At 29.0% G+C, this 24,878-nt stretch overlaps 1 protein-coding gene across 9 annotated transcripts in view; it reads right to left on the minus strand.

Annotated features, from left to right (window-relative positions):
- The window catches only part of LOC140666700 (metabotropic glutamate receptor 8), a 111,834-nt gene that overhangs the window by 39,734 nt on the left and 47,222 nt on the right, over positions 1-24,878 (minus strand). For all 9 annotated transcript variants that reach the window (XM_072894180.1, XM_072894177.1, XM_072894179.1 and 6 more), the window contains one exon: positions 6,317-6,448. In XM_072894180.1, coding sequence (XP_072750281.1) covers positions 6,317-6,448 — 132 coding nt within the window. The remainder of the gene's footprint in view (positions 1-6,316; positions 6,449-24,878) is intronic.

Below are 24,878 nucleotides of genomic sequence, written 5' to 3' on the forward strand. Positions count from 1 at the left end.
AATAGAGGAATGAAAAATATCACTGTTATTACTTATGTGAACAAATATAAAAATAATTACGATACGGTAGAGAGAAAAGAGAAGAAAGTTTTATATGCAAAATATTTTTCATAAAAAGATAAGTATTATGTTTACTGTCTATACACATACACTATTTATATAAACGTTATTAAATTTCGTGTTTTATATTGTTTATTAAAAAAGTTCTATTTATTTTATTTCATGCAATAACTAGATAAAAAAATACTCAATAACGTGTATATATTATTTATATATATATGTATATGTACATATACGTTATTGAGTATTATTTTTTATCTATAGTTATATTGCATTAATTTAATGTAACGGCTACGTCTATATACATATTATATTAGACGCAGCTGTTGAATATAATATTTTTGAATATAATATTTTTCGAAACTATTTCTTCTCGCAATATTTATTTCAAATGTAAATCATATAAAACACGAAAATGCAAGTATGTATTTCACAGAAGTGAGGTGAATATCCTGCGTTACTTGATACACGATCCCGTTTCTTGTCGTAAATACGGCTCGTAACTTTACAGCATCTGTGCGCAGGCAGTATCGCGAATCTAATAATCTGTTGTCTGTTGAAAGTGACTAAGTTTCCATCTCTCTCGAGCTTCTTTGGCTGCAACGGATAATTCTATTTTTGCACAAAGAGCGTGCTCCGCTTAGACAGTTTCCTGTTGATAGCATTGTTCCTTAACAGATGTTATTGGCATTATCACGTGTCCTTGTCGAGCCTATAGCGACATATACGTGAAGATCGACAATAGCACGTGAAAGCGGTGCCCGTATTATCGCCTCCCTATTAATTTGCATCCATTTGTTTCGATGGTTGCCGTTGTGATACCACTGACGTGACGTAAATTACGATCGAGACTTTATTACAGATCAGGTCATCAACACAACTCGCAGGAATAATAAAAGAAAATAATGTGGTTGACATATAAAGAGATCAATAGAAAATTCTTACGTTCTATTGCGTTTCATTACGACTGCTGAGATAAAAATCTATTAATAATTAAAACAAAATAGCATTTTTCGTTAATTAATAATATTAGCTTATATTGTGATCGGCTAATAAATATAATTATTATTCATTAAATAATCTGCTACATTTATTGCATAATTACCTTTAGTTTAATTTGTTAATATGACTTTTGCAAATAAATAAAATTATAATATAAATGTAACTTGTGTATATATACTTACGTAACATATGTATATATATATATATATATATATATATATATAGTTTTTTTAAGAAATGAAGAATATTGATTTATGAAAATAAATTGTTTTTCTATATAACTTAAATTTAAATTAATAAATATATTAAATATATTAAAATTATATTGCACATGAGTGTGTATGTAAGTGTCCTAATTTTATATGAATAATCGTAAAAAAAATAATATAACAATTGCGCGAATATTTGAATGTACATTTCAATATTTTAATAAATTAATTTAAAATTGAGTAAATTATACAAATTTATAATTCTGTCTTTTTTTATATTGTCTACTAAAGCAAAACTCCTCTGAAATTAACAACTTCACATTTCTAAGGCTAAAACTGAAAATCGAGACTTTTTTAGTTGATAATAATTAGAAAACATATAATTAGACTAATATTGTATATATATATATATATATATATATATATATATATATATATATATATTTAATTGTCTATATCGCATTTAATTGTGTAAAACATTAAAATAATTTTTTTTAAATGAAAACATGTGAGTCAAGATATTAATATCTTTATATATATTATACATATACATGTTTCTTTTTTTCAATTATTTTAATGTTTTACACAATTAAATGCGTATAAACACATCCTCTTAAAATGTGCCTACATTCTTATCATATTATCTGCTACAAAAGATCAATTCAAAAGATGTATTCTAATATATAAAGATGTTCTGTTTATATGTTGGAACAGTTAATTGTAATCAGTAGTTAATTGTTGCTTTGCGAGAATGAAATTGAAAAAAGTATATAATATTTTATACAGCAACGATAATAGCGCTCTCGGCATATATTTAGCGCAAAGCGTGACTGTTTATTTTGAGTTTCTTTTATTTATTGTTAGTATGCAGATTGTTTCGTATTTTGTGTATATGTTTTGTAACAAGGAAAGTTGGATGACCATCATTTACAATTAAATGTCGAGAGAGAGAGATTTGAATTCGTCGATTTGGTAATTGTCTAATAATTGTACTAATTAGAAGCTTTAATTAGGAATCCGAAATCAATGGAAATGGTTTGATGTTACAAACGGTTTGCAGATACCTAATTACCAATCGGTAGCAATTAAATCCCTATTCGATCATGCTCACTGCTTCACTTCGTAAGCTATTCAGTATGTCATTTATGCAGGGCCATAATTTCATAATGGAGATTTTTATAAAATGAAATTTATATGGTATGAGTATCATCTACGAGTATATTCCTCTTACTTTTCAAAAAATATATTGTAATTCATTGTAGCTTGTAATTTTGCTACACTCGCTGTACTTATACATCATTTATTTCTCCTTTCTTTGAAGGTAAATGAATTCATTGAACGGACGATTTTCGATGTATTCTCTAATAAATGCGGTCAATTATACGTCGCGATTGAATTCAAACCTAAACCAATAATTACAAACGCGCGGTTCATAATTCTATGTAAATTATTTATTAATTCTCTCTCTCTCTCTCTCTAACTCTCTCTCTCTATCTCCCTCCCTTAGGAATAATTTACAGTTTAATTGATTTTGAACTCAATTAACGTTTTGTCTCTCCGCACTGCGGTTGCAACTGTGTGTCATGGCCAAAGCTCAAAACAGAAATGTCTGCACAAATAATCTAATTATAAGAAAGTAATCCAGTATTCTAAGAGTATCAATATATAAATATATGATATTATAAAAGATTTTATATCAATACGAAAATAATAAGTAGAAAATATATGAAGATATTTTTAAATATCAATAAACATATTAAATAAAGTATTAATTATCAAATAATTAAAAGATGGTAATTACACAATAAAAATTTTAAAAAATACTACAATTCTACATGCATTAATAAATAATTTGTTTTTTAAAAATATTCAAATGTCTGTATGTGTTTAATTTAAATCTTCTCAGACAGGAGCGGTTGGAGTTTCTCTATTCATTAAATTATTATTAATTGTCTATAACTAAATTATTATTAATATTCTCGGTGTGTCTTTTTTCTCGAGCATTCTTAACATTCCCGACAAAGTGATGCAATAAATGACTCGTTGCAATTCTAATGAGCGCCGTTGCAATTCGCGGAACGATGCACAGTTTGCCTTCAGAATAGATCGGAGTACTTAAAACTGCCCGGCAAAGAAAAGAATCAGAATGAATGAATTAATGGATGGTTGGTCGAATAAACAGAGCGTTTAATGGGATGAATCATTATGTATGTAATTAGCCTGCAAATTGCTTGTAATTGCTTTTGATCAGCATTAAAACATATCGAACAATGATGTAAAACGAAAAATTGTGATTTTATGTAAAATAATGTAATATTTATAAAATAAAATAATTTGAAAAAGCCAAGAAGGTATATAAATTGAAAAAAATAAATATATTATTGTCGTATGATACATAAATTAGATAAAATAATTGAAGAAACTACATTTATTCAGAATATTGGAAAGCATTTTTAAAACCGCTTCAAATGTTTCAATATCAATAGAAAAAAAGAGTTTAGGAACTATAATTTTATAAAATTTTAATTCATATGCATTAGAATGTTATTGAGATATATGATACTAAAAATAATGAGTTTGTAGAAAAAAACATGAGCCGGTTCAATTTTAACGTTAAAAAAATGGTTCTATGTACATGAAGTAATCTAGAAAAAAGTTTTCTCTTCTGGAATTATTTTAATTATTCTATTCATCCTATAAAATGACAACGGAATAATCGTTGTAAATATTATACTGCCGCTATATCTTTGTTCGTGTCTAATTTATTTGCTTTTAATTTGTTTTGTACTCCGTTATATTGACGGATTTTTAAATTTACTCTTTACTACGCGTAGTTGACGTAATACGAATATACATATACGAGGCACAAAGGGTTAATTGCATCCCGCTCCATACAAAGGAAGAGAGCATCGCATAACCATCGAATGCAACGAGCGGCTTCATACCGGGAATCCTAACGAACGAGTTACGTTTACTATGTAAATTAAATGCAACGAGCGCGCGAAAGTCTACGACACGGCAAAGATTAACTCAAGTTGAATAACGAGTAAAATAACACCGTCATTCTTCTGACACGTTTGAACATGTGAATCTGAATTTTTTGTCACGGTATGTCACCGACGGCGACGTTACAATAAAATTCTATAATTATTAAGTTTGTAAATATACTATATAATATCATAATAATAACATATTTTAATAATACTTATTTTATATAATAAATTTGATGTTTTTGATTTTATTATTTATTGATAAATGTTGCGACATTAATAAATTGCATAATAAAATATAAAATAAAAATTAATACAAATAAATACAAATTATTATATCTTTTTATATTATATTTGTTAACGTGTATACGTAAGTATATATTTAATAAATTTTATTAGTTAATGTCATTTTCGTGCTTAAATTGATAAAATGTTAGAAAAAATTTAAAAATTTTAAAAATTACCATTTAATTTAATTATAACTTTACTTTAGAATTTAGACTTTCTATATAATCTCGAATCACAAGTACGGTTCTAAAAAAAATTAGAATAACTTTATTTAGTTAATGGTAGGATTTTAATGGAAATATTTAGATATGTTAAATCACATAGCCGTTAGATATTTTCGGAGTATCTCCTACGAAACCAAGGAGAAAATCGCGAAAACATTTCGCGGATGTCTTTGCCGTAGTGAAAACACGTCAGCGGAAAGTGAACTGAAAAGAGCACTTGGTTTCCGCCGATAAACAGAAAGAGAAGTAGTTTTCAAATTCAAGTGGGTCGTTATAAAATAATGAGACGAGCGATAAAAGTGTACATGAAATAAAATCCGTACTTCATTCAGAGAAACTCGTGCATTTCGTGTCCCTTCTTATCCAATATCTTTTCATCTGCATTGATGGTATTCAAAATATTTATACTGCTTCTTGAAAAATCTTAAGCTCTTATGTCATATAAAACACATCGATTAAAACTATATACGTACAATTAATCAAAAAAGAAAGAGAGAGAGAGAGAGAGACAAATAAAAAATCTGTAAAATTTTTTCAATCACACATAAAAAAAAATATATATATATATAAATAATATTATATTCCAGCATTGTGAGTTATCCAATGCGAAAAATGTGAGACGTAATCGTTCGTATTTCGACAAAACCCGTGACATTCGCGAGATTCATTCATGCGTTCGACATCGATGATGGCGGATCGATATCGGCAGAAGCTTCTTTGGCGCAAGTCGATTTCGCACGGATCACCTTTCAGTAAACTCGTGCTGTGCGACGTCTTTTTGAAGGCGTTATGAACGCCTGGGATCTTATCCGAGCATGATAGGGACGAAAACGGTGGCGCGAGAGTGGTTCTTCTCAGCTTGAGCTTTACGGATGGATGACTATGATTGATTGTTGCGCTGTCGTTACCGGTCACGAAGTTTCGGCAGTGCCATCCCATTCACGAAAAAGCCTTCGAAATTGTCTGTTCGTTGTCGTTATCTGATTGTATTTCTCTCTCTTTCTTTATCAAGCTTATTCTTTGTAATCTTCAAAAGAAGCTACGTTTTCACATCTTGTACAAAGACTTGTCGATACATAGTATATAAGACCGGCCGTACTTTTTAAAAAGCTGCTTCTCAAAAGCTTCGGCTAGTTTTCGTCTGTCAATAGGGATGGACGCACATAGCATAAATCTCTCAATCGTATGAATAAAGAAATAAGAAACGAAACGTCGTATTTTTGGAAAATCGTCTTTTTAAAACTATTTTCATATTTTTTATTTTATATAGATTGGTCCTCAATTTTTTTAAAAATGCATTATAAAATTGTCACTAAACATAATGTATGCAAGAGATTTGTTTCTGTATATCGTTGCACTTTACAATTATAATGAACAAATTATTAATCTACAAGTCTACATTAATGCAACATCTGTCTCTATATTATGTTTTAGCTTATAACTTAAACAAACTAACAACAAGAATATTGTATATATTCCATATACATATTCCGTATATATCCCGTATATATAAAATAGTTAACTGTTAGATGACTATAGTTACCTTGAAAAGCCGCAAGATATTGGCGACCATGATGGAGACCACGCTGAACGCGGCTCCTATTACGCCTGACACCGGCTTGTGAGGAACGTAAGTTGGTGTCTTGCCATTTTCACATTTATACTCTGATATATCCTGAAATGAAACAAAATGTTGAGATATTTTACCCGTTCTGAAATAACAATATATTACAAATATATTTGAAAAAATTTATCTTTTATGTATTTTTGTTCAAAACAAATATTTCAAAATCTTGCCCAAAAACTTTAAATGAAATTAAAATGCTATCTTCAATAATACATTTACGTTTCTGCCGCCCTTAGGCATTTTTACTAACAACGTCCACCCACGATCTCTAAAACTCCAATATTTAATATTCATGCTTTTTCGATTACAGCCGAATATATTGTGCGAGTAATATTGGAAAAAAATTCTATGGAATATATTTGTATCTCTTTATATAGTGGCATGTATGCAGAAAAAAACAAAATATGTTTTTGGAGAAAGTTAAAAAAAAAATATTTTTTTTGCGTGCGAAGAAAAGGGAGGATAAAATAATCCGCTTAACTACTTTAAAGTAGAAAGTAATTAACAATACACGACATATTACAATACACACACACACACACACACACACACACACATCTTTGTCTACTTGGTGAAGAGAACACGTTACTGAATTGCCATATGTTTTCTATTCTGTTTCTCCTCCATTCAAACGAAGATTTACGAGTATAATCGTCATGACGAATGAAATTCGGCGGCAAAGTTAACGTTTTGTCGTGTGCGACTCGGTTACGCTCGGTAAATCCTTTCTACAGACTATAACGTTTTGCGGTTCGCAATTAAGGAATCCTGTGCAATTTCAATTTGTATCGGAGCGTATTTGCGCCGGACAATCGTGCTATTCCACTTCCATATACGAAGTAGTACATAGTCTATAAACAAAGAATTACGGAAACCATCCGCTAATAGAATTAATTCTTTACACCTAGCTTTTATGACAATTTGGTTTGCATTGAGCGCGAGAGCAATAATACAAAAAATCACTGATTTTTTGTATTGACTGTCATATCAATGGCAATAATTTTGATATTTTGTTATTTCACATGTTCCTTCAGAAAAAGCTTATATTTATTTTTTATTATAATCAAGAGAATTGAAAATATTAGATATATAATGTCCAATCCAATAAAAAACAATACAATTTAGTTTCAATATTTAATACAATTAATTTTCAACATTTATAATATATATATTTGCTTCTATTAACCTATTTAGAAAATTAATATATTTACTTGAGAGAACGAGAAAATTTATTAAAAACTATTGTAAATGTTGTTAAACGTTTATAAGATAAACACAAAACAATTTGTAACGTTTATAAATTTATACACAATTTCTCATATTGATTGCATGAACAAGTGCAAACAATCATTACTAATAAATTCAATTTGTGAATATTCACAGAAAAAAACTCGCATTACATTGTGACTCTATATATACGATAACGAAGTGCAACACGAGTTTAATAGAACCAAATTGTCGTATTTAACACGTAGTTTGCACTACGTGTTATAACAACTAGCACTCGTCCAGTAACGTTTTCAGAACCAATTAGATTTTGCTGAATGTAGCTTTTGAATGGGTGAACACACGGTTGGACTCGGTGTACTCAGTGTCGACAAGAATTCTCGTCCTCTTTACAGTGCCAGATGTGTTCCGTTCCTTCGCGATCTTATCGTTAAGCCGGCCATTTAGCGCAAATCGCGGTTAATACATTATGCCGTTTAATTGTTAAACCACTGGGAAAGTATTTTTGTAAATATCTGCAATCCAAGAATTTTGCTTTACTAGAAGAAGATAAGAGATTATTTTGATAAATTTATATAAATTTTGATAAATTTATAATAGAGCTAAAATTTTTGAACTCTTTTGTCAATTCGAATATTACAAGCAGTTCAAATTTTTGGATCTTCATTTTACTAGTTAAACTTTCTAAATTCATCGCAATATTCGATGAATGTTTTATCAGCGACATTGTACATGCAATCAATCGCACACTGAAACTAGTTTTCGCGAACGAAAATTCGCGTGGCAATTAAATTTGATTGATTTTCGAGTTTATATGTCCGAACGATTTATATTTACAATTGAATTTCGCAAATTTAATTCGTAAATTTTGCAAGGCTTGTCGTCACGAGATTCGATCGTACATTTCAATGTAGGTACTTGAAACGCGTATTCATGGAGACTCGAAGCTTTTGGCGAGAAACTTGAAGGAGGGACACTATTCCTCGGCGAGTGATTTAAATATGGTGAAGCAAACGGGTGCACGCATTATGTATTTCTATGAGGATGTTTTCCGCACGACTGCATAAATTCCGAATGCATCACATTGTCACCTCGAGTTATTTAAATATCGCATGTGTCTTCAGCGAACTCATGACATATTAATGTAGTTTTTTTCCAAAGATGCCTTGTGTACATACACGTATATGTGTGTATTACAGGGTATGTGTATATTAACGGAAACGTTAAGTTGTGTAAAATGTCGCTACGAGAAGAAAAGGAGCCGGCGCATTTATGAATGCATTACGCACACGTTAATCCATAAATAATCCATTTCGCGTTATGAATAAATGCATATTTCATCCACGCGCATTTTATCAATCATTTATGTAATAATACCATGATAGTGACATTATTAAAAAATTATTTCGTCGCTTTCGCTTGTATCACGACAGAAATTTATGACGCGCAAAATAGCACAAGTTGTATTATTAAATATTAGTTGTATTAGTTATATTACAAAAATAATATGGCCATACTGTGACAAGCTAAATCATATGTGCATCAATGCAGTATCATTAAATAAATTGACAGATGTAAATCATCAAATTTGCCAATATATTTTATTTTCATTAAAAATGTCATATTTATGTTTATATTATATTTAGATTTATATTTCACCGGATTATTAATTCACATATATGACCTACAGTCAAATGCATAAAATGCATATGTAATGATATGGAAATCTAGATATAGAGAGAGCAAGAGAAAATAAAAGAGATATATTAAAATATAATTTATACTTGCTCTGAAACATAAATTAAAGCTTGAAGATTAAAATTTTTAAATATTTATATAAAATGTGCTTTATACCTTTTAACTATCGATATAAAAATGTAATACAATCTTTATAAGTCTCTCATTGATACCGCCTAGCGAATTTTTCAAGTATCTAATTTACGATTAATTATTATCAGTATGTGTCCATTATCTCTGTGTGTGTGTGTGTGTGTGTGTGTGTGTGTATGTCTGTCATTCGGGTATCAGTTATATTTGACATGATGAACGATCTGAAAGATACAGAAGGCTATCAGTTGGTGAAATGTGATGGCTCTTGAATCATGGCATCATTCCAAAGTGTTCGGCAGCCTGAGTGAGTTTTGAAGGAGGCTGGAAGGAGCCAGAAAAAGAGATTCGTATCTTTGGATCCATAGATCATTCAAGGCGGCGCGTTTTTTTAGCGAGGTAACCGTTCTCGCTCGAACGTGAGAAATAAATCCAAACATCGGATTTGCGCATGCATTATTCACGCCAAGAAAGACGCATGCAGTGCGAAGTGGAAAATAGAAAAGATGAATTTGTTTCATCGATGGCAATAAATTAAACGCATATATATTTGACATATATTTCCAACAGATTCTGCTTAAAAGACCCTTGCATTAAAAATATGCTTCAACGAAGAAATTGACTATAAATTTAAAGATATTTTTGGGGAATAATAAAATAATATTTTATTGTACATGTAATTTGTAAAGACGTTTTCGATAAACATTTGAATAAACACTAAAATATTAAAAGAACTGTGTGAAAATTTTAATTTTTAGAATTAAAATATTTATATATTGATTCTTATAGATGTGTATAAATTTAACTAAAGGTTTCACATGCGTTACACAATACATTTTTAAATACACAAGATGTATGTGCATAGGCTGAATTAAAAACAGAAAATATTAATTCTGATAAATTACTTTTCATGCAAAGAGTAATGTATTTCTAGAGATGTTATAATATGTGTAATAACAAGAAAGATAAATCAAATTGAAGATGCTTGTAGAACGTAATGTGTAATTGTGACAGTACAGGATCAATGAATATTGCGTACGCAAAAATGTTCTTTTATAAAAATCTATGATTCCCACTGGTACTTCATGATTTACGAGTCTCATGTGATAACTGTTCCCAAGAGCGCAGTCGTAGCGTTGAATAGGAAGAGCGAAGGCAATTGCTTGTCACAGGATACGTGGGAAATAAATGGCTTCGAGCAAGTGTCGCGTCGCGCAAAATCAAAAGATGGGACTTTTGGCAATTGCGCGGACACCGAGGTGATTCTTCAAGAGCGTACAATGTGTTGCTCGGACAAGATAACGCGATCCAATTTCGCGGTCTACGCGGAAAGCTATTGCATCTCTCCGGCAACTCTCACTCTATTATTTGCATTAAGGGAATAATTAAAACTTGTAATATGATAGAGTATAATTAAACATGATAAAGGAGATGATATTTTCGCATCCCAATTAATGTAAGGAGAGCTTGTATCTACAAAGATTCAGATTTATGTTAATATTTTAAAATGTTTATATTGTTTTAATCAATATTCGTATATTTACAAGAATTTAAATAATATTTAATAATTATACTAATTAAAAAGTTTTTCCTTCTCTCTCCTATCTCTTCCTGCTCTCTCTCTCTTTCTCTCTTTTTCCAGGTATGTTATTTATAAAGTTTCATATTTTATTCGATATATTAAACCACATTAATATTTTAATTTAAAGTTTAGAAATAAAAATCATTTTTTCTAAACCCATTTGTATGCTATAATAATATACTTATTTATATACTTTAAATGTTAAAAAAGAATAAAAATTTTCATTTTATATTAAGTTTTAGAGATAATGGAAATAAATGCTACTGAACTAACAATGAGATTTGTATGCAATTCTATGCAATATAGTAATATGTCAATCTCAATTTCTCTTTCCAACGTATAGAATTTATGCCGTACTTCGTTCCTCGCTTGCGGCAACGCAGACTTCTCTCTTTCAAGTTCGCGAGATAAATTTCCAATGTGAATAAAAAGAAGTCGGAGAGTGACTTATACAAATTTACTACGATTCCATGAATCTTACTCGAGAAAAAGTGCTACTTTTCACGATACATTCCATGTTGAAATATTTCTCAGAATATTAAAATGCTCTGTGGTCGCAAAAAGAAATCTTCAATAATGATGAAATTGTTTGTACATTTTATAATGTAAATTCAACATTGTAGAATCAATACTGCGAGAGATTATCTCTTTACATTTCTTTCTTGCAAACGTGACTGATGTATAAAAAAATTAAATGCCAGTTTTTGTACATACATAATTCGTATCAAAAAACCATTAGAAAACAAACTATTTAAAACTTCATCTAAAAGGACATAATAAAGCTTGAAATTTACATTTTTAAAAAACATTTTATATTTACAAATAAATAAATAAATAAATATAAATAAATAAATTATTATATTGAGATACTTTTTCATTGCATAAAATAAATTCATGTACGAAACGTTGAAATATAAATGCAACTCGAGGAATAAGTTTCTGTCGAAGAGGAAAATATCAAATCGTAATGGTGAAAGCAGCATGTCCTTAAAATTATTTCCGCTCGTAACTAACTACAGTTCGTGAACGTCCTGTTCTATGTCACGTTCGGTTGCTACGTGACTCACAATTAGAGACGTTGCTCTATTTCGTTGCCGCGCAGTTTTTCTACGTAAAGTTTTACCGATACGCCCCCGTGTCAATTGAACGTGACTGGCATTACGTGAGCCAAGATGAAAAGTGAGTTCAACAAATACAAAGAAATTCGTCTATCAAACTCACGAATTCCGATCTGTTCTCTTCGGAATTTTGTCGGTCGGCCTTTTTACGCTCCAGTCACCTAATGGTTCTTATCGAGGGGCTTCCTGCCGATGGTATAATCACGGTGAACGATCCTAATCCCTGGCGCACAACATCGAAATATCGATTTCTATCGTAATGCAATTTTAATATTAAACGGATAAAGCTTTTGAATTATTGAGTTTGCGATATCTATTCCTTGATAATATTATTATTATACATACATACATATATATATATATATATATATATATATATATATATGTATTATTATAATAATAACCATCTTTATATAGAATATCTTGCTACCTTCTTGTGTGTGTGTGTGTTATTGCCTCAAATTTTTCTTAACTCCGTTTTTAACTTTCACATATTTTAGAAAAAAAAATTAAAAAAATTAATTAAGAAAATTTTCGCGTTATAAACATATATTTCAAGTTTTATATCAAATTTTATTCTTACTAATATAATAATTGAGAAAAATTTTGTAAAATCAAAAAATACGTATATCCTATTGGATCTCAATTCTACACATGTGTATTGTATATTATTTTAATGTATTTATCGTCTTTAATAATCATGTAATTGTAAAGCCTTGGTGTGCTTCATTTAAAAGAGTTAAGTTTAAAAGCTTTACATTTTATTCTATTTTTTAACGGTGTCTAATTTGTTTTTTACTTTTACACCTCGACTTCTTTTTCCCATTAATGTCACACACTGTGACAACGATCCAGAGAATCCTGTTCGAGTCTTTGACCCTCTGCAAATCTACAGACTTTATTACGGCTCTTCGTCAACTCGATCCAGCAGAGTAATAACGTTAGTTGCTGGCTTCGCAAAAATTCGCAGCCCGACTATCATTTGTCACGCGGCTTACAAAAAAAAAAAATATATATATATATATATATAACTCATTCTATATATGAGTATCGGTAAAAAAGTTTCTTACATTTCTATTACGACTATCATACAAAATGACAATGACTCTTAACTTTTTATCATAAAATATCTTTCACAATTCCCCTGTAGATTAATGTAAAAAAAATGCAGAGTTTTTTCAAATGCAAAAATTTTGTATACTTCGACAACTTTCTTTATATACATATATTTTCTATCAAAATTCTCACAATTCTTTTTACTCTTGTGTGAAAATTTATGTGATCAGCAACTTCTATGTTACGAATTTTACGTTGCGTGAAAAACAACAATATCTCTTTCTATGTTGCGTGTTTTGTGCTCTCACACACTTGCTTTTTCGCAATAAAAAACAAAACCATTAATCAGTATCCTGCGATGTAACACGTTCTACTATACTTTCAGATAGATAATGATAATAGGAATATTGTAACTTCAAGTGTAATTTTTATTATTTTTATAACAAAACAAAATTTTATGAAAAAATTTTTTAAGAGAAAAATATAAAAAGATTAGTTATTTTTAGAAGTAGTATAAAAAACGATTCAAATATACACCATAAACACACACACACACATTAATTAATAAAGATTAATATATTCTTTTAATTTTGAAATATATGTGAGAACATATGAAAATATAGGTATAGTAAAAAAAGCGAGTAAAAACAAACATAGAAAAATCGAACAAGAAATAGCCATTACCGTGGAATAACATCTATATTCATTTTGCTTGATTTGTTTGATTCATCATGGATGAAATGCTACGTAAAGCTTTTGCGAAAAAATATTTTTGCAAGAAAAAATTAAACTTTATTATTCCTGAAGTAAAGAAAAAATATGGCAATGAAAGTGTGAGATAAATTCTAGGTGATTTAGAGTTAATTTATTATGGAAGGAAATACGACATTTCCCTATCAATTGTCGTCACATCAATTTGAATGAGTTTACATGAACCGAATACTTCTCGTCTATAAGAAATTTACTTGGTAGTAGAGTCCGCAATTTCCGATTCATATCGGATTCTTTCGCCGGCAGTCATCCGTATAGATATCAAAAAGCGCTAGCTGGCGAATCTCAATCGCCCCTTCTCTCTCTTTTACCCTCTTCGACACATCGCACCCTTTCGAGCTCGAGGTTAAACTGGACCCAGCCAAAGATCGATCGATGACGAAGAATAGTTATCAATCTACGAATATTAAGGTTAATGTACATTGTAGATACTAATAATCAATAAAAAACGGAAAAAACAAATTTTTTAAACTAATTTTTCATTCAATTTTAATAATTACTGTATTAATGTTCTATTATAAATTACTCGAAACAATTAAAATAATTATTTTCTTCTTTAAGTAATGAAATAATTAGTTAAAGATTAATAATATTTAATTGAGTAAATAATTGCGTTAAATAATCTTATTTCTTCTCCGTATAAATAAAGTTTAATGAAGGATAATTTCATAGTCAAAAAACGGTTATTATTTTTAAAAAATATTAACTTTTGTGTTACTAAAAAATAGAAAATCATCTATTTTTTTAGAGATCATCATTAAAGAATTCTTGCGATGCTTATAAAAGTCGTTAAAAACATATCATGCCCTCACACAAAGCTTATCATGCTATAAACTAAAGTCCAACGTCATCCTTGTCAGTCGCCAAGCCGTAGTAATAAAACTAGACATAAAATTCTACTTAGCGCAAAAATAGCTACCATAAAAATATGTTCATCGTATTGTATAGTAGGCGATTTCAAATATTTTCGGGGCGTATGAAATCAGTTTATTAAAAAAATGCATTTATTGAATTATATGCTTATTCCTTCCTCCTTTTTGGAAAAATTATTTATAAGAAATAAAAAAAAAAAAGAAATAAAAATTTCGAATTTCAAAAATATCTATTTTTATCAATATATCCTTTTTTGAAGTATCATATACAATTCGATGAAGTCGCAATCTAATGGTAATATAATAAATTCGACATATGAACTATTAAATGTCACTTCCCTTGGACGCATGGACTGTCATCAAAATGTCGTTTTTATTGAGATTGACATGGGTTAGTTTAAGCTCGACGGTTGACGGCTGATATATTTGATTCGTCAATTTCAACAACAAGATAGTTTCGTAATATATACTTGTATATTGGTCAATCAGAACGAGATATCAATCCCCAGACAATAACCAGACAGTGTGTTTTGAAAGATTACTTTATCGTTTAGTTCGATTTGTTCGAAACATGCGAGCGACTTGAAAACAATAATGTGAGATAATAATCACAGAAAAAGTTTTATTTTTTCTTTCAAATAAAACTAGTAAAAATAATTATCTTGTCTCTCTCTCTCTCTCTCTCTCTCTCTCTGCTCTCTGCTTACGTAATTAAAAAAAACTCGTCACAAAACACATGAAACATAAAGCTCGTTCGAGCTGTTGTGAATATTTGTGATAATTTGTAATACAATCAATGTAAATCTTTGTAATATATTATATAAACAATCAATTAAATAATGAAATTACGCAATGCAAAATTTATTTGCTCAATTGTGCAAAGGAAGCATCATATTAAGAGTGAATTTACTTAATCGTATGGTCTCTATACGTAGTTTTATATCAACTTCGAAGTTAGATAGGAGTGTTAATCATAGGATTACATTGCCTGGTAGTAATTTTCGGCACTTAAGGTGATTAGAGAGCGATAAAGAAGCGAAGCGAATAGAGAAGCATTAGGATGATCAATAATAATGTCGCGTTAGGATTCGATCGTACGCTATTCTCCATTTTTCATCATTTTTTCTTATGTCCCAAGTTTTCATCGTTGAAATGGTTTTTTACAATTTTTCACGGTTATCAACGTTGTCATCGCGAAAACGTCAAAGTCGTTCAGCTTCTGAATTGATAAAGTTGTCTGAATATTAACTTTAGTTTAGAGCGGATTTTCAACGGTACTGAATCTTGATGAGCGAGAGGTATTTTCGCTTTGTAGTTCAATAGAATTTTTCTTGATATCGCAGCTTTTGCGATGTGTGTGTGTGTTAAGCCATTTTAAAATATTACCATATAATATTCTTCTAATATTTTATATAATGTTGTATAAGAGAATATGTGATATAATTTGCGCTAATATAATTTGGTAATTAAAACATAGATAAACTATGAATCTAAACACAAATCATATATGAACATAATTCATTATAGAGCATAATCATCTTTTCTTCTATGTATTTTAATGTGCTTATATACTGTATGCTTATGTACTATATGTTCAGTAAAACACGTAAGAAAATTCTTCGCTATAATTCTTAATTAATTTCAGTGCAACGTATTACACAAAAATAATAAAAAAATCTGATAGAAACATTTCGTTCTCACCAATAGAACTTTCTTTAAAGTCGTCTTTAAATACATATGTAAAAGTATGTGATCGTAATGATATAATTTGCACGAAACTTGTAGTTAATTTAAATTACTTTTCCTTAGCAGTAAATAATATAAAATATTATATGCTGCAAAATATGTAAAATTTCATTTCATTTCTTTGACTAATTTAGATTCAATCCTTTCTCAATAAAAATTTTAAAATCCTAATATTTTTATTATGTCATTAAAACTCATTAGTTTTATTAATTTCTTTAGATTCATGCTTTTTTCTGTCTTTTTGCGTTTTGCGAATAAGCATATCTTTAGACATTTGTCTCATAAATATTTGCGAATTTTTGCAGCTAGCATTGCGCTCGCATTTTAATATCTCTTTGTAATTTGCGTTGAAATCTTCATAATATCGAATGTTTGTTCTTAAAGCTATATACCTCAAATTTTCAAATTTTTAAATCTCGTTTAAGCAACAATTTTGTTTTTGCGGCAGCCTTTTCTCTCTCTCTCTCTCTCTTTCTCTCCACAAGGAAGTAGTCGGTCAACGGCGTGCAAGTGCGGAGAGAGAAAAGCGGAAAGTTCCTGAAATTGCATTCTACGCAACGCGAGAGGCGACGTCATAAAACTTGCATTACAAGTTCTTGCACTACAAGAATAGCCGTCAGCGAAACTAGGTGGTTAAATCAAATATCGACAAAACTTGACGAGTTCTCTTGTGACAACATGGGAATACAATGACAACAGAAGGACTCTGCAAACTTGATTTCACTGTTTTGAACAATTGAGCTCGCATATCGACTCTGTGTGTGTGTATATATATATATATATATATATATATATGTACGTGTGGGTTAATTTATTAATATCTTTCATTATCGATAAAATGCGCAACATGCGTGATCTGCTTCGTTGTATAAGTATTTGCGAAATTAAGGTTACATAAAACAAAACATTGTGCATATGTGATATTATATTATTCCAATTAAGTGTTTGATAAATCGATTATTTGTTAAAACGCGAGCAAGAGAAAAATTAAAGTTTGACAATATATGACGTTCAGATTATTATTTCATCACTGTAGATCATGTGACATGCATTGTTATTTAATAAAAACAATATGTATGAAAACATGAATATTTGTTATAAATAATCGTAAATTGTAAACATACTTTTCGAATAACTTGAATATGTATTTCTATTATTCTCAATCAACTTGTTGATAATAATTATATGTACTTTAAAAAAAAAGAACTATTTCCAGGTTTATTATTATTTTGCAAAACGTTTAGAATAAAGTTTACCAGTCCATTTGTAAAATGTAACACTCTAGCAAAAATACTCACTATACATTGCTTTTGAAACTTCAGAATACTTTGACGAAGAAAAGAGCGCATTATCGAAAACCGATATCCATGCAAGGAAGGCAGACAGACTGTAATTACAAGACGTTACATGATACTAGTGTACTTTGGCAAACCATTAAGCAGATTTTTTTTTATAACGTAATACATAAAAACTGCGTTTCAATTTAATGTTTTTCTGCAAATAGCACAGTTTCATCTGCTATTTTGTGTGCTCCCCGGATTGGTTAGAAATTAATTATTTCTCAACGGATAAAATTTTAATATTTCTTCTCTGTCAACACATTTCACGTGACTGAATACTTCCTTGTGTTTGCTCAGCCAACCGTTATACAATATAGCATAGCTTTACTTCCAAGATGCAACGTAAATAAAACATCGAAATAGTGAATTCGTAAATAAGACTGAAAACTAGCATTGTTTTATTTATCTTTTCTACCCAATGTTTTCTACACAAATAAATGCAGTTTATTTTCTTTTTATAAATTTTGAAATAACTCCATTCACGAAAAACTTTGAAAACATTAATATAAGTATTATCTTATATCTTTTTTCGTTGGAAAATATATAATTATAATTATGTTAATGTTATTGAAATTTATTATAATTTATTGTAATTATTATCATCGTTATAAATATTGACTTATCGATCTTTATGTAAAAAGCTAAAAATTCTTTAAATTAATTCTTTTATTTTTAATTTGCTTTCAATTTCTACATTTCAATTTTCATATTTAATTGAATACACATTCAATAAAAAAAAGTAGCAAAATAATATTAAAAAATATGCCAAAATAAAATAACGAAATAATCCTTTTTCCAAATAAAGGCTCTTCATTATAAGACAATTTGTCATTATAACACAATACAAATTATCAATATTAAAATCATCTTGCAAAATATAACTCGAGGGAATTAGGTAGGTAAGAAAGGGGTAAGCATGCTGAGTTGTGGAAGTAATTAGTCTTATCCATCATCGCGATTGATCGTGACGCAGCAAGAGGTGAGAGTCTTTATCTTCTCCATTTTCCAAGGCTCGCAAGTACATACATATATATACTCGCGCGCTTCCGTCAGTCTTCCTTTCCTTTCATATTCGTACTTTCAATTTGCGGGTTATCCATTCGCGGTGGCTTCATTAATATTTCACTTTTGAGCGATATGTATATCACGCTCGACGATGGAATTCGGGGTATTTTCACCGAAAACCTGATCAAATTATCATAATAACTTTTGTCTAATTATTGCTCGGGTTTGCGAACGGATACAAAGGCAAAATTTGCAATATTACAAATTAATATGAGTAATGGGATCGAGGTCAACACCGTAGTAAAACGATGATTTCGTGATAAATCGTGCGGCCGTTCCAGCGATTCGCTAGTATGATAGATCGTCATCAAGTAAATGACGTCGCCAACAACACTTCATTGGCTGTCCGCAACGTCGTTTTATTGATGAGCAAAATTTAGTAGTGAATAGTAGCACCACCATCCAGACAAATTCATTGTAATTTTCGACAAACTTTCGTTAATAAAACTTAATTTCGAAGCATTTATCTTTATATCTATTATTTAAGCATTAGATATAGCAACATGAACTGGGATTATATAGATCGGTAGAAAACAAATTTACATTACCATAGTGTTAATTAAAACTGAGAGAGCACTACAATATATAATAATTTCAATAAAATATTGAATTACGCAAAAAATATTCCATCTCTTTCACTAATATTATTAATTATTAATTACATTATAAAATTTTAATATAAGATATTTTGCTTTATATTGTTATAAATAACTAAAATTTTTAATTAATTTTAAAATTTAAGTAATCGAGTATTATAGTTCTTTTATTTTAAAATCGATTTCACACATTTTTTTCTCTATTATTTCATATAAAAATAAATAACTTATTAAGTGTGTTTGATATTTGATCTCGATATTAAACGTTTCAATGATTTTGCCTTATCTACTAAAATCTTTTGATAGGTGCAATTTAATATATAATACGTTATCACAAATGCGGAAATGACGTTTCTAGGAAATGTAGCCGTATGTTATCGCGATTATTTCTACCTGGAATTTTTTATCATTATAAGAAATTCCAGATAGAAATAATCGCGATAACATACGGCTACATTTTTTATTTTATTTATTACTAACAATAAGATTACTTAAGTATATATTAAAGTTTGCCACATTTCATGTACAAAATTGTAAACATTTGCAATTTCCACCATGAATTTTCATGATGACGTGTGCTTCCGACGTTTACCGAAACGCGAAACGCGGTATTGCGGAAGCTGTCTAATATTTGCGAGCAAATTTCGACACAGTACACGCAGACAGTTGATAAACTAGCGCTTCTTCCCGAAAGCCCTCTGTCCTCTGTCTAGACTAACGAACAGTACAATACACCTGTAGAATTCCCTTCGTAACTTTGCATTTCGTCCTACGAGTTGACATACAATATCCCGTGATCGAATTTAATTTCGCCAGAATGAACGAGCTAGCAGTGCGACAGTGATTGTTGAATAATATTTGATAAAGATTACACGCGCGTAATCGTGAATACCGATCTTCTAACGGATTTACGAGCAGAACAATTTACAGTAGTACATATAACTTACGTATCTCACAAATATCTCGCGCATATGAGAGATTATAACGATAATAGCGTATTGGTAGAAATCATTTCAATATTTTAATTTTTACAAATATTTTTAATATTTTAATTCGAGAAAGAGAGATTTATATGCTCTTTTATTGTATATCTGGATGATATATTTAGATTAAAGAAATCGTTTTGTACATTTGGCGAACGTATGCATTTATTAAGCGTTTTGATTTTTATATATGTGAAGTTTATATAAATATAATATTATTAATATTATTAAATTATTTATATATATTGTTTTATGAATATAAAAGTATAAAATTCTTATATTTTTAAACTTTTACATTCAATAAGTTATACATCTTAAAGATTTGCTTGCCACAAAACTTCCTATATTCGCTTCTTCGATTATGAGTTCTTCATTCTCGTAACTTTGAGTCGTTAAACTCTGATAACTTTGAAAATTTTAAAATTTTTATCTTTAACTTTCGAAAGTTTATTAATTGTAACAAATAGTTCTCTATATATCAACTTAATTGTCTAAGTAAAATATGGAATTTGAAATTAAAAAACAAAAAATATTTTTTGAAGAATAAAATATATACGAAAACATACTGAATCATTATTGAATAATCATCAGATTAAACAATTGATAGCGTGGCATTTATCACATGCTAAATTATATATTCACTTATTCAATCTTTTAATCAATTCATTCTTAATAAATTTACTTAAAATTATGGATCATACTTGTCAATATTTTTGTTAAAAGTGCATATATGAATTATATAATTACCATGTACTTCATATCGTATTATAATTATATATGATAACATTAAAAATGTATAATTTAATGGCATACTTTCCAATGTAAACCATGTAAACTGTATTTTTATTATGATATGATAGTTTAAATGTAATGGAGTTTGATCAAAAGTGATATAAAATTGAATGAGAAACTGTAACGTTGGTTATAAAAAATTATGAATCGTTCTTCTTTTTTTCACCGAGCAATTTCATAATGTTAATTAAAAAATAATAAATAAATAATGCATGTATGATGCTCGATAGTTACTCAAAGAATTTTAAAGAATTTTAAAGAATTCAATTTTAATCTAACAAGTCAAGCTAAATTTTTCTCGAAACGGAAACCAAGCAGGACATGTGCGCGCATGCTTGCATTGTCATGGTTCATTCTCTTCGTTGTACTTTCCAACTGCAATTTCTCACAGCTGCCGGAAGTGCTGGCACTATGTTCAATTCACTCTATTTGTTTTCCCCTATAACTTCCGTTATTGATATATGAATAAAATTTGCTGAGGAAAACCAATTGAAAATCAATATCTTTATACTGCGTTTTCTCTGATAAATCATTAAGTTTTCGTCGCTCGTTCTTCATCATAAGTGAAAAACAAAAATGTAAGTTAGATATTTTTAGAAAATGTCTTTATCAAAGAGGTTTTACGTGCCAAGACTGAAAAGAGCATAAATCGCATTTATAAAATTTTCGGCACTTATAGCCTCTTTTATGTTTCATTTTCAATTAAGTCTGAACTCTTGATTAAACTTTCAAATAACCCTTTGATAAATTACAACTATCGAGCATAATGCACGCATTAACTATTCATAATTTTTTAATCAACATTGTGTGAAATTGTTCAGTAAGAGAAGCTCAATAACTATTTATAACTTTTAAATTAATATAATAGCCTTTCACTCGAGTGTCTGTCGCTTTTCTAATAAAGTTTCGTTACGCTTAGATTATTATATAATGCTAACGAAATTTTTGACGGGAGCATAAAATTGCGTCTATTAGTGAGAGCTCGATAAATAATCTTTGCACGTGCGTCCTCACTGTTCTATCAGGCTCGTCCACGCACTTGACATAATAATTTAATCTATTTCCTTTCATTTCCGCCACTGGCGACCGACCCAGTTATAACCGCAAACCCTATTTAGTTACGTCATGACGCTGACGTTGCGGCACGTGATTTAGAAACAGACGGCCATTGTCCGCGAGACAGAATCAGGTCGATTTCCAGAGATTTTATCCGGACATTTGATGACGGGATATTTGATAAAAATTTGTACAATTTAATCTGACATTGCTTTGCGCACTTTAAACGAAGTTAAATTATAAATTCGATTCTACGAAGTATTCGGATAAAATTTTGCTAAATATAGAAAATGCACATGATATTATAATTTGCGGACAGATCTGACATGAATTAATGTGGATTGCTTTTATGCTATCTGGCATAATGTGTATAAATTGAGCAAAAACAAATTTAAAAAGTAAAATTGTGAAAGTTCGAATTTAATTCATTAATCTCTTTGGCAATTTCAGTTTTTGAAATTTCAAACACATAAAATGTCAAAATTCTTGCTTTATAAAACGTCAAAACAGTTTTTGCACATATAAATTTATATCGTAGAAAATTTCTCGCTAAAATATTTCCAGAATACTTGTCGGATCCTTCCTGCGGTTCACGATAGCGTAGCATTATTGGAACATATATTATACAGACGAAATAAGCTAGTAAATGAGATAGTGAGAATTTTTCTTCATGGGACTCTCGCGGGTAATTTATTTCGCGAGCACAACTTTACGGAAGGAAAAGAATCACTATATAAAGAAATGAGAGATATGTGAAAGACATGTGAGATTTTGGAAAGAAAAATATAAACAGATATATATCTATATACATATACATATATCTATGTACATATACATATATGTGAAACTCATTTTTTTGGTCAGCTATCACGTGATTGGCAATCATGAAACAAGTTTCTCCTCCGCACGACTTCTGAGCACCCTTTATCATCCCAAAAAGCAATTTGTTATAAGAAATGCTTGTGTGAATTATCTCGTGGTAATTTTTCAATATGGAAAATCAGCTCATGTAGGAAACGTGACCTTTTACAAAGCTATGATTAATTATTAGAATTTATCAAATTATTATATGTTAGATTAAAATATTGTAATTTAATTGCATATATATAGTTTCACTTTTGATACTATAATATTATAAGGTGTCTACTTAAATCTTGTAAAAAAATTCCTTGAAAATATCTTGATTTTTCAGATATTTTTGTTTAAAATTCTAAGAAAATGTAAAGAGAATATTTTCAAGATTTTTTTAATACTTTGTCTAAAATACATTTTTTATTAAATGCGTTTTTTAATGTTTTTCATTTATACGAATTGAAACAGAGTCTCTTAAATTTCAAGCGCTAGATTGATAAATGTAGTAAAAAAAATTAAATAACTTTTATAAAATAAACATTTCTTATTAATATAAAATTTTTATTTCTTTATCATTAAAAATTATTAAAAAATATGTATTTCAAATTTAATATTAAAATAAGACATTTAAAAGTAGATATTTATACGTTTGATATTTGACGTTTCGAATGATCTAACTTGTTTAATAAATATTCTAATAATTTTTATAGAGATGAGACATTAGTTGTATTTCGATAGTTTTCGACTTTAATGAAATTTCGTATCAGTCTATAATCACTTTTAATTTCCAGAGAATTTACGTCTCGGGCGATCCAATTTATATAATAAATGTTATAATAAATATTCTAATAATTTTTCACATATAACTTTTTGTACAATTATACAAAAAATCACGCGCAATATTTTTATTTAATAATATTGTATTATATTATATACGAGTATTATGTTTTACGAAGGAATATTGCAATTATTCAAATATTTTGATGGACAAACAAATATATAATTTATTATCCTTATAATATGTATAGTAATCTTTATAATATAGAAAGAGTCATTAATACCTTTATATATGAATTTATGCACATATGGGGACACATTTTCCATATATGTACAATATATACAATATATATAAATGTATGTGCATAAATTCATAAAGGCATTAATGATGCTTTCTATATATATGCACAATTAATTTATTAAACCACGGGAGATGCGAGCGTTTCACCTCGGTACTTACATATCCGACATCTCGGATTTAATTTATTTAATTAATATTTTAATAATTTTTACCCATAGAACTTTTTGTGAAATTATTAGATTAGAATTTGGAAATGCTTAAAATTTGGTAAAAAATATTAAAGAAATTGTCAGCAAACAAAGTAAAACACAGCATTAACTTAGTGTCTCTTGAGTTTGTCTTGAACCTTTTTTTTTTTTTGTTTAAAGCTAGAACTATTTGTTTAATCTATCACAAGAACTCTAAAACTATTAAAAATAAATTCTCAACAAATAATGAGTTTCTACGGAAATGAGATGCCAGTTTCACACACACGGCTGACTGTTTAAAATTTGAGAGTAAAATTATCAAAAAGAGA

The sequence above is a fragment of the Anoplolepis gracilipes genome, chromosome 6 (genome assembly GCF_047496725.1).
Source record: "Anoplolepis gracilipes chromosome 6, ASM4749672v1, whole genome shotgun sequence".
Lineage (NCBI taxonomy): Eukaryota > Metazoa > Arthropoda > Insecta > Hymenoptera > Formicidae > Anoplolepis > Anoplolepis gracilipes.